At 39.4% G+C, this 12,743-nt stretch overlaps 1 protein-coding gene across 5 annotated transcripts in view; it reads left to right on the top strand.

Moving 5' to 3' along the window:
• The window catches only part of znf438 (zinc finger protein 438), a 52,183-nt gene extending 42,313 nt beyond the window's left edge, over nt 1-9,870 (top strand). For 3 of the 5 annotated variants that reach the window (XM_058406869.1, XM_058406870.1, XM_058406871.1), the window contains 3 exons: nt 2,822-2,884; nt 4,443-6,081; nt 6,703-9,870. In XM_058406869.1, the coding sequence (XP_058262852.1) occupies nt 2,827-2,884; nt 4,443-6,081; nt 6,703-7,255 (2,250 nt within the window). In that variant the 5' untranslated portion in view covers nt 2,822-2,826 and the 3' untranslated portion in view covers nt 7,256-9,870. The remainder of the gene's footprint in view (nt 1-2,821; nt 2,885-4,442; nt 6,082-6,702) is intronic. The other 2 variants (XM_058406867.1, XM_058406868.1) reach the window with 2 other exon arrangements.
• The last annotated feature ends 2,873 nt before the right edge of the window (nt 9,871-12,743 follow it).

The following is a 12,743-nucleotide window of genomic DNA, read 5'->3' on the forward strand; positions in this document are numbered from 1 at the left end:
GCCCAGAAGAAAAAAAAGGAGGGTCAATGGGTCATTTTGTAAAAAAATTCTCATGACACTTCATAGACGCCACAGATCTTTCTGATTCCCGATTACGGAACGGTCGGTGACTAAATGTATGAAATGTACGAATGGGGCGAGTGAGTCATGGCTTACTCAAAACTTACCTGTGACATTTTGCATATAGTGCAATTTTTATCAAGACTGATTTTTCTGCCTACAAGAACAAGCATGGCAGTGACTAAGTATGATAAACGTGTTAATACAGCTGGTTTCAGACTTTGAGAAGTGTTTCTTTATTGTTCTCTATCAAACAAACACTGATGATATTACGGCTTTCATTTCAACCAGCAGCTTCCTAAAACTCTATAGGAATAACGAGATGATGAAGGCTTTGAGAAGCTTTTTTTGGGGTAAATGTTTAGTTCTTTTATGATGTTATATCACCAAGATTTTGTAGTGGTCAGGTGAAAATAAGTTAAAACAAAAGACGCACAAGCAGGATGAATCAACTGGACGTTTAAATGCCTGTAGAACACTTTGTACATTCCCACATATTGTGGGTGAAGTTTAATGTAAATCAATTTGGTGCAATATTATCATCAGATCACTGTGACACTAAAATGAAAAGTGTCAAAATTAGTAGCTGTCTGGATATGAGACTTTTGGAGGAGATATTTTATTTCCCTCTCACTTTCAGCAGAGATAAAGTTTGTGTCAGCATTATATTAAATAAAAATAATAAGGTGGGGATATGACCCAAGCTTCCCTGGTGTCAGCTACACTTCAGTGCTGGTTTGCTTGTAAAGTTTGAGGATGCTTTGTATATATTGGATGCATCTTGAACTTTTAAGATATAAAAAACTTCTCGATGCTTACTAGGCGGGAAGGATTACTATTAAATGCTATTACCAATAGTGATAGCATTACTACTATAGTGCTGTTGATTAGAGCAGCACTAGACAGTTGTGGCTTGTGTGGGCTTGTGTGTATGTGGAAGAGAGTTGGTGTATTCCTGCTGGTACGGGGTTTCGAAATGAACAACTTGGAAGAAATGGGGTTAAAAACAACTCATCTCTTGCAGGACAGACACAGTTAAAAGGCTGTAGAGTAAACAAAGTATATTATGTTTCTTTCCTCTTCACATTTAATTCTGAAGGAAGATATTTTGCTCCTTGTACTGCTTTCGGGTCGATCAAACACACCTCACGCTGCATCTAAGATCTGGGAAGGTCGAAAGCTCACTGCTGACCTGGAAGGACTTGTGACATCATCGTACTATACTGTGAGACTGTTACCGGACACCTGCATTCACTTCCTGTCCTGTGCTCCACCACATAAGTGGCATTTGCCAAATCGCTCTTGGCGACTGCATTCCATAGGTCAGAGTTTAAGACGTTAGATTTATAGCATCCTGTTTGGATTGAGTGAGGAAATGAGGCTCTTCTCCCCAGAAACCTTCTAAAATAATCACTGCCTAGAGGAAGAAGCTCTCTGTACGTCATTATCTCTTAGACTATGTGGCCAACTCCCACACGTTCACTGCTAGGCTGCTGTCAAAATGTTGTGTTTTTACTGTGTGCTGTAATATACATACTAGTATTTCACAAAAAGTCATGTGGATTGTGGAAATGTGTGAACCAGAAGGGACAGAATGCCAGCGAATGACAGTGTAGGCTATACTGAGTCTATATATATATATATATATATATATATATATATATATATATATATATATATATATATATATATATATATATATATATATATATATATATGCAGTACACTGAAGCACACTGGATTTGCAGAGTAGTGATATTTTTCCTCTATTAATCTCTCCTTTCAGATGCACTGAGATTTACTTATTGATTAGTTCACATCCTGCATGCCGAGGCAAGCCTGTAGTTTCAAAATTGGAATAGATTTTTCCTTTTACATTGATTGGCTCAGGTGACAGCTAATGACTCAGACTGTGTGTGTGTGTGTGTGTGTAAATGAAAAATGCTACACTAGCAGAGCCTACTGTTGTTTGTCATGTGTTAATTAGTTTTTTTTGTTTGTTTGTTTTATTTTAGATATGACTGAACGATCTTTGGTATGGTCAGTTTGGGATGTTTTTGCATGTACATTTACCTCAGAGGTGTGTGTGTGTGTGTGTACATGTGCATGCATTGTTGAGAGATCTGCTGACTAAAATTATTTTCTCCCTGAGTCATTGTACAGCTGTAAGAGGAAACAGAGCTCACACACAATAATCACACATTCACTACATTATGGTATGCACACCACTCTACAGGATAAAACATGGAGATAAAACAAGTAAGGGGGCGTCTTTATGATCACTTCACCATGAGAAATAGACTCTCCGGCCAGATGCATTGTGTGTCCACCTCTGTTATCTAATGCAGATCCACTGCTTTCATCTCCACCCCCCAAGATCTGCAGACACTGGACTATCCCAGCTTAACACACTCATGCACACACTTACACTCCAGAGCTGTTATCACACAGCTACAGATGAAGACCCTCACCTATAGGCCAACACACACACACATACTTTACCATCCCAGATCATCCCCCTCCTCCCTTCTCCTCCTGTTTCCCCCACCCTGTGTCCTCTCCCTGCTTTTGTTTTTCTACCTTTGAGCCCATGCTAATCTTTACTCCTCTGACATCTGGAATGTCCTCTGCTTGTGAGAGTGAGTCAGAAAGAAACATATAGAGACAAACTATATTCAGTATACACACAACTGTTTGTCACTCAAGATATCACTATAATTAGGTAGAAAATATTGACCTGTGTTTTTGTTTCCATTTACAGTGAAAATGGCAGCCATGAAAACCCAGGAACAACGGACCAGCCCCTTAAAATCACCCGTTCAATGTAAGTATGAAGATCTCCATCCTTATACGTACATTCCCACATAAATCACTTTGTAAACAACAATATGAACATAAACAGTATGAATGATATTAGCTTTGAAAAGTTCATTGAAGTAAAAGTCCAGAAGTAAAAGAATAGTTACACAAGTGGTAGCAATCTCTGATAGTTGCGCATTTGGTAAAGCTCTCCTGACCCAATGACCATCCGTTGGCCTTCTTAGCACATTCTTTTTTACACATGGCTGAGGCACATGAGCGCACGCGCACACACACACACACACACACACAGAGACCATAACTCCTCCACTAACATAAACAACAGACCATCACCTTTGAACTCCTCACCTCTCATCTGCTAATCTGTGTAGCTGGTCTGTCTCATTGTATATCTGGTTGTAACCAAAATACATACGTCTTCCACTTTATCTAAGCTAATGCACCGGGTTTTTAAGTGCTTTAATCCGAGACAAGTCACTGCTCATGTCATCTTTTGCTCCAACTAGGCCTGCACAACATATCATCTGTTATCTGTCCATCATTTGTTATCAGTGCTGGTATATGCAGAGAATGTTGCAATATATAAATGAGCACTTTAACAAATCATGTTTGTTGTGGGTATCCTGACCAGGTAAGTGTTTAGGTATAAGTGAGCAGGTCTTCAAGGTGAAGGTTGGAGTGTTTAAGAACCACAGAATTCTTACATTCCAACAAATCTCAGTGAATTTCGTTACAAAATAATACAGGCCAGTTTTCATCTCAGTCACTTTAGAGCTTAATGTGTTTTAAATACATTGCAAGTTATATCATAATCACATATGCCTGTACCAATATAATTACTTTTCTCATTCTGTTTTCTATTAAGTTAAACTGTCATCGTTTTCACCCTAATCGATCTCTCCTTTGTTTGAAACCTCATGGCTACTACCGAGTGCCAACATAACTCTCCTCGTAGACTTTTCCTCTCTTTGCGCTTCTGGCATGCGTCATAGATGAGCTGAAATCAATGGTCCAAATAAAGTTCAAGTATTTCATAGCACATGAAAGGGGAAGGTGCCAAGGGTGCATGCACTGTCAAAATTAGCTGCCAAACCAACCTCTTCCAGGTGTAAACTGAAAGTCAGCTGAGCTTCATGAATAATAAGTTCAGACTTTGACACTTTATACAGCTTATTGAGAGTCACCACAATGATACAAATTAATAAAATAATCTTAGGAAGAAATTATGGATTTGAAATGAAGTAGTCAGCTTAATTTCAAGATAGTCAACAAAGATGGATTAACTGTTTAAGAATTATAGGAAGATATCACAACCTCGGATGGAACTGGACAAACTGATAATTATAAATAAGGATTATTGTAAATACGAATTCTTTTTAATGCGTGAATGCAAATTGTTTGCCATCAGTGACTGCCTGAGGTCTGAAACTCATGGTCATTACAAAATGTTGAGTATGTAGTTTTTATATTGTTTAAATTTGTAGCTAAGAGTAACAAAAATGCAGTCAATACATGCATGACCACGATCTGATGGAAACTTCTATGTTCTATCATCTTTACAGATGATGGCCGCCCTATTGCACAGGCAAAGGCTATTCAGTTCCGTACCATTGCACCTAAAGCTCCAACATTGGGTTCATCCTCTGCGGTGATATCCAGCCAGCCACCTTCTAACCTTCCAGAGGCTTCTACAGCCGTCAGCCCCAAATCCATCTTAGTGCCTGCCCAGAACTATGCACTCATGCAGGTTGCTGGACAGGAGGGTACTTACTCATTGGTGGCTTTGCCTCAGACATCACCACAAAACCAAATCCAAAAGAGCCTAAAGTTGCCTATTCCCAGGTATCAGTCAGTGAGGAGCCACAAAGCTTCAGAGAAAACTAGTATCAAGGTGCAGAACTCAGCCAAGGTGGCCAAGCTTCCACAGGCAAAGCCTGCAGTAAAATCAAACTTGGGTGTTTCCAGTTCACCTGAGACACCCGAGTCATCATCTGAACAGATTGTTGGGATGGGCTCTGCTACTTCATCTGAAATCTTGCTGCCAGACAATGCTGTCCTTGGCACAGGGTCACAGACAGAGCAAGCTGTGAAGAGAAGTGTTGATTCTCTCAGCAACTTCAGCTACTCCACTAGAGCCTCTTCCAATACACTTGTTGCTCCTGTCAGTAACAGCAAAACCACAAAAACCCAGACAGAAGGTGCCTCTACAGGAAGTACTATTACTGTTCTCTCCCCCACTATCTTCAGTAAAGCTGTCCAGATCCTCCCCACTCCCCCGAAGGGCAAACTCCCCATTCTGCCTTATGCCAAGGTGAAGAATTCCCTCTTGCCATCTACAGGTCTTGCCAGCACCCAATCCTCAGTGAAGGTCTCATCAATTCAGGCCAAAAATAGGCAAAAAAGATCACTGGACATCAAAGTTATGAATGCAGACAGCAGAACCAGGAGTGCAAATACCACCCATGGCAAGAAACCCACAGGCAAGAGGCGAGGGAGGAAAAGAAAAACCATGGAGGACATTCTGTCCTTTGAGGCAAAGAAGAAGAGATCTTTATCATTTTTTTCCAGGAGAGTACCAGAAAAGCCACCATCTGGCACTCAGTCTTCTTCCTCACCAGATAAGGTTGTGGACATTTCGAAAAAGTACCGCAGCATTCGCCCAAAGCCTATTCTAGTAATGGAAACCACTGTTCCTCAACTTGTACCACTAGCATCTCTCTCAAACTCCAAGAACCTTGACCAGAAACTTGTCATGGGGCAGGAGATATCAGGAAAACCACTCAGTACTGTCCAGCCTGGAGTAGTGTCCATACCAGTTCCAGGGCAGCAATCTATGGCCGAAACTGAAAATCCTGGAAGGTTTGCGTATGTGGGTAGCCGAGCACTTCACCGATGTACAACCTGCAGTAGGTGTTTTCAGTTCAAGCATCATTTACAGAGTCACATGAACAGCCACAATAACCTGAGACCGTATGGGTGTCCGGTCTGTAGGAAAGCCTATGCCCACTCAGGTAGCCTAAGCACACACATGAAGCTTCACCATTCAGAGGGGAAACCAAGGAAAAGCCTCCGCTGCGAGTTTTGTGAAAAGGTGTTTGGGTATGTTGGTGTGTACTTCAGCCATCTCCGAGAAGTGCATAAAGTTATCCTTACTGTGGAGCCATCCATTCGTCAACATGAGGAGAATACACCCATAGATGGGTAAGCATAGCATATTTAAAAGCATTTTCTAAAAAAAAAATAATAAGATCATTTCCTATGCCTGATATTTTGATTTTAATATTTGGTCAGATTTTCTCTTACATTTCTGAAGATACAATATATGGCCAAAAGTTTGTTGACAATCCATATGTGCCCTTTGAACATCCCATTCCAGATTTAGTATCTCCCAGTGCTGCATTTGTGAGGTCAAGCTATGACACTGGGCAAAAAGACCCTAGGTGCAGTCACCTTGGTAAACCTTCCTGGGCCGCACTTTGTGCAAACAGGCTGGAACATATTTGGGCCTCTTAGTTCAAGGCAAAATGTAATGCTGTAAGACTTTGTGGCAGCAGTTTGGGGAAGGCCCACACATGGGTGTGATGGTCAGGTGTCCACAAACATTTGGCTATATAGAGTATATAGGCTACACCTATATATAATGCTTAGGTGTGAATGACTGTGCACATGAGTGTGCATGGTGCCCTGCAATGATATCCCATCCTGGGCAAATTCCCACCTCACTGTCCCCGTTCCTCGGGTTGGCTCGAGATCCACTATGACCACAGAAGATAAATAAATGAAACGTGTTCCTTTTTTTACATTTATTTTGGTATGTTTCAGGTGTGTAGACTCTGACGACCAGACTTCAGAGCAACGTGTGGATCCTGTGGAGTTGCAAATAAAATGTGGCCGCTGCCAGGCGATCACACCCACGTTTGCTGACATGAAGCTGCACTTATTGTATGTGCATGGCGAGGAAGTCCAAGTCCGTCTAAAAGAGGGGGCCATGCATGAGGGACGAGAGGCTGAGAACGAGCTGGTTAAGCACGCAGCCCACTATTGGAGGCAACTCAACGAGAGGCGCAACTTGGTTCGCTGTGGAAGTTGCGATGAGGAGTTTTTCTCGTTCTCAAAGCTCGAGCGTCACCTGCATGCTCACCACCAGGGGGTTATGCCGAGTGAAGGGGAAGAACTGGAACTAAAGAAAGAAGATGAAGAAGAGTACATCTCTGAGAGGTCTATCAAACGTGTGGCCTTTAGAGCAGGGTCACGCTTTAATTGTATTCTGTGCAGCGAGGTGTTGAACACCAAGCATGAAGTTCTGGAGCACTGGAGGGAGGTTCACAAGTGTGAAAACCCAGTCATGCTGTGGGAGGTTCTGGACTCAAAGTGAGAGTACAAATCTGCCCTCAGCCTAAAGTAGCATCCTACAGAGTAATATGTATGGAACAAGTTTCTTTCATACTTTTGTTTTTATTTCTGTTTTGCACTGTTTTGTTTTCGTATTGAATGGAAAATTCGACTGTTTTAATTTAAAATGTTTTCTTTTTATATTAATTGTGTAATTCTTTTTCGATTGTTTTTGGGTTTTGGCTTCTTTGTAACGGACACATGGTTCTGAGAGGATCGATTCCAACACAGTGTTTCAAAATTCAGTTTTGATTTATTATAAATGCACATATAGTGGGGTCCAAAATTCTGGCATCACTAGTGAAAATGCTACCACAAAGGTTTTCATCACAAATAATATTTATCAGCAACAACTAGAGTGAAAAGTAGAATCTTAGAAAAATTGTAAAATGGTTCATTTAAACAGTGACCTATCGGCATTGCGCAATCGAATAGTCAAGGTTGTTGCACATTTCCTATTTTTTGTATGAGAATTTTTAAAAAAAGGTTTAAAAAATCCCCGACTTTCAGTATGGTCTCAGACTTTTGGATACATCACTGTATATACAATTAATTTAATCACTATTAATATTAGATGCATTTGCTAGTGAGTAGATATTTTTTGTGATGCAATGGTGCTATAATTAAAAACTGCTTGCTGATTGAGCTTGCCCAGAGCATGTCTGGGAAATACTTTAAAAACCATGAAAGCGTCATGAAACTCTAAACTCCAATCTAATGTGGAAGGTCAGTAAAGGAATAGTGTAACCATAATCGCAATGCACTGAATATCTAGCATGATTCTGATGGGCAGCTAGTTAAATTATCCCTTTAGCCTTGGAAAAAAAAAGAAAAGAATATTCAGACTGGAAAGCAGCTCACAGTAATATGATATTTGCTTAAATGTATCATAGTTTGTACAGTAATGATGGTGCTGGCATGTTGTTAATTTACCACTTCACAGACCTCTTTATGTTTATATAGACCGCCTTCCTCACCCTCGTCCAGACTCTCAGCTTTGCTCCAGTGCTGCCAGATCTGCTGAGGACTTGGTCAGTGCTATATTCTTAGAGCTGCTTATCTCAGTTAAGGAAAGTATATTCTAAAAATCCTATTTTATATACAATTTCTATTCTAAAGCAAGAGTTCTCTATGTATGTGCGCAAGTGTCAAGCATTGTTTTTTAAACTGTAGATATATTTAAATATTATTTTCTGTTTAGAGTACCACAGGGTAACTGAATGTACCTTAATGTTTCAAAACCCTACCAAATGTTATATACATGTGCAGAAATAGATTATCTCTCTCTCTCTCTCTCTCTCTCTATATATATATATATAGATATATATATAGATATATACATGGATATATTGAAGATAGCTTATATATTTGCAGAAATTATATAGTTATGCTGCTGTTGTATCTTGACTAGAGAAAATACTTCTAACATTTAAAACCTTCATGCCACGTCTTTTATTCAGTATACTTGCAGCTCTTGCCATGTACTGTAACTGTATGCCTTCTTGCTTCTTATGAAACTTGTGGGTACGTTCTCTAGACACAGATCAAGTCAAGCCCTAGATTTGATATACATTACAGTGTAGAAGGCAGTTGACATTGTGGTGCTGTGGATGTTGTATGCTTAGAAAATGTCAGGACGTGTTCATAGAGACAGGACGCTGCTCAGATTTCTCACCAGCATTCTCATTTTTGAAGACTACAATGCATGAAAGCATTCGAGAACTGCCTCTTTGTTATCGGATTGTTAGTATGACAATCTGGAGTTTATATTTAGGTAATGTTTTTGAGCTGAAGTGAATGACCTCGGCCTGAGGTTCGAGTGATTACATTGTGAACTGTGATGATGGTTCATTCCCAGAAGAGCTACAGATTAGATGTGTTGTTGATGTAAGCTGAATTTTAAAAAAACAATCTTGTTTGATATTTATAGGTGATAAGAACGTGGTCCCTTCTAGTCCCCTGCGATAATTACACAAGTCTATTTTATGTGGCTTTAGCCTAACACGTGTGTATGTGTGTGTCCTAAACCAGTGACAATAAAACCACATAATTGATTTGTGCCTAAATAAACAAAACGTGATGAAATTTGGAGCAAGGTTTATTCATTTTTTTTCCTCTTTTGTATTAGATCAGAAGGACTGAGCAAAAAGCTAGAAAGCTAGGATAACTGTTTCACAAATCGTGACTTCTTTTCATGCTTTGGCCTGAATTTAGTCTCTGAAGTATTCTTGCTTTTCACGTTGTTGCCATGACTCAAGGTTTAGACATTTTATGGTGGTTATACACCATTTTTCATATCAGGCTGTCAATGGGGGGAAAAAAAACAGCACCATTAATAAATACATGTGAATGAATGGTCCGAGGAAAATCACTATTTAAATGCACTGAAATTGCTGTAAAGTGAACGGGAGATCCATTACTAATGCTAAGAACCTGCTTTGATGATTTGTTTTCTATAATAATAATAATCTTTGCGCTGTACAATCCGATGGTTGATCTGCAGAAATAAAAAATTGATGTTGAACAGTGCAGGGTCAGCCCTGCTACACTCAACCCAATGACCCTAATGGCCCAAACTACTGTGGTTATTGTTTAAGCTGCGCATTAGGAGAATTTTAATTAGGCTATATTTAATATAAATACATGTTAAATAAATACACAAGCCATGCCATGGTGAATGCAGAACGGGAAAGCCGACTTCATGAAAATTGGAGGTAAGTTGAAATATTGGTATGTTTCCATACATTAAATACTTTAATTTGCCAACTGAGTAAATGTAGAAAACAGTGATAGGGATTCTTGTATTTAAGCATGCAATGGATGGAAATTCATGTGGAAATGGATAAGAAAGGTGGCTGAGAGAAATTTTAAGGTAATGAATATTGAGGAGTCTGATCTTCTGTAAAATCAAGAATTGCCTGGCGGTTCTTAGTGCAGTGTAATAACGTTCCTTTACAACACACTTACACAAAAGTCTGATTATTGTTCTTATTTGTTAATGCTGGTGCTTGAATAACTACATTTAATGTGAGAGATTTCTCCAAAAATATATATAAATGGATATATACATGAAAATATTTTTAGAATGAAGTATGCTACACATTTAAAAAAAAAAAAAAAAAACCTATAATCTTTAATGGTTTCTATTTTTGTTCCTCTGAAGAACGTGTCAATATTTACAACAGTTATCAGAGTTGGTTTCAAGTACAACCCGTATAAGAAGCTAGGCAGTGACAGTAAAATCTAATATGGGTCAGTACCTCACATCTATTGGGCTTGAGAAAAGCATTACAGTGGCTCCTGAAAATATTCAGACCACTTCTCTATTTCTATCCCAATTTTGTGACCTGCCACACTGCTTTCTCCAAAAGCTAGCTGACATCAGTCTTTCTCATGCTGAATCACAGGGCAGCTTAATGCATTTAGAGGCTTCTCTGTTCTGCATGCATGCACTCGCAGATACCCAAATGCCCAGTGGCTAGTGTCGCTGTGATTGATAATATGGCCAGTTAGCTCCCTTGAATCCCAGTCACTGTGGCATTAGGATTTGAACAGGTAATATCTCATTAGTAGGGCAAATGTTTTTTTTGTTTGTTTTTATTTAATTTATTTAATTATTTAATTGAATTTATACACAGTTTATAATGACAAAATGAAAAGTTTTTCTTGTAGAATATTTAGCAAAAAAAAAATAATCAAAAACTGAAATCTATTATCTGGATAAGTATTTAAACCCTTTATTTGTACTTTGTAGAGGCACCTTTGGCAGCAATTACACCTACCAGACATAACATTATGAGCAGTGAGAGGTGAAGTGAATTACACTGATGATCTCATCATGGCACCTGTTAGTGGGTGGGATATATTAGGCAGCAAGTGAACATTTTGTCCTCAAAGTTGATGTGTTAGAAGCAGGAAAAATGGACAAGCGTAAGGATTTGAGTCAAATTGAGGGCCAAATTGTGATGGCTAGACCACTGGATCAGAGCATCTCCAAAACTGCAGCTCTTGTGGGGTGTTCCCGGTCTGCAGTGGTCAGTATCTATCAAAAGTGTTCCAAGAAAGTAACAGTGGTGAACCGGCGACAGGGTCATGGGCGGTCAAGGCTCATTGATGCACGTGGGGAACGAAGGCTGGCCCATGTGATCGATGAGCTCCATTAGATGTTAATGCTGGTTCTGATAGAAAGGTGCAAGAATACACAGTGCATCATAGTTTCTTGTATTTAAGCAGCAAAAGGGGGACCAACACAGTATTAGGCCTGGTCGGCGTACAGCTTCATGTCTTTGTGGGTAAGTATCTACAAGCTGCTCATACCTGCATTTGGTCAGTTTCTCCCATTCTTCCTAGTAGGGCCTCTGAAACTCTGTCTCATCGTTTGGGGAGCATATGTAAGCAAATGTTTTATGGGTTTCAGGTCTGGGCTCTGTCTCATCACAAAGCCACTTCAACATTATCTGGACTATATGCTTTGGCTTGTTGTCGTGCTGAAAAGTGAACCTTCTCCCCGTCTGCACTCTGGAGCAGGTTTTCTTGAAGGAGTTTGTCTGTATGTGAGTGCATGTTGTGTGCCTTTCCAAATTATGTCCAATCAGTTAAATTTGCTACGGGTGGACTCCAGTCAGGTTTTAGAGACATCTTAAGATAATCAAAGCTTACAGAATGCACCTGAGCTCAATCTGGAGTGCTCTAGCCAGGGGAATGAGGGCTTAGCTAAATGAGGGTTTTTAATATATTTTTTTTTAAAAATCCAAAAAAAACATGTTTTTACCTTCCTATTATGGGTTATTGTATATAGATTAATAGTAACAAATATCAAAGTAATCCATTTTAAATTCAGTCTATTTGATGATAAAGTCTGGCAAAAAGAGAAAGGGTGCAAATGCTTTCCATGAGGTGTCATTGATAGCACAATAAAAAAATATGGGGCAAGCTATTACACACACTTAAAGACAGATCCCCAGCTGCATTTGTGATTTCTAGTATTCAACAGTGAATGAGTACTGAGTTACGACCTCCTGGGTTCATGCCATGTTTCCTCCGAAATCTAAAGTTGTTATGAGAGTTGATGGAGGAAATCCACCTTGTTAGCATAGACATGTTGGTGACATGGCCTGAAGAGTGCACATTAAACCTAATAGGAAATTCACACCGTGTTGTGACTGTCACTTGCATGAATCTACAGCCTGGGCTAGAAAGAAATCAGCCCATGCCTTACTCCTTTATACCACTCTGTTTATTTTTCTTATAGTTGGTTCCATAAAATTTCAACCTTATACTGTTATCTTTTTTAATCTGTAACAGACAAGGAGGCTTGGCCCTAATACTGTACCTCACTGATGAAGCCGAGGACCTTTAACTATCTGATTCAAACCATTCAATGTAAACGTTGTTTCTTTTATGATCATAACATATGACCATTGTTTTATGCCACAATATTGTTCTATCATTTTGAAATGGATTTCAGTGCT

This window comes from Hemibagrus wyckioides, linkage group LG13, assembly GCF_019097595.1.
Source record: "Hemibagrus wyckioides isolate EC202008001 linkage group LG13, SWU_Hwy_1.0, whole genome shotgun sequence".
NCBI lineage: Eukaryota > Metazoa > Chordata > Actinopteri > Siluriformes > Bagridae > Hemibagrus > Hemibagrus wyckioides.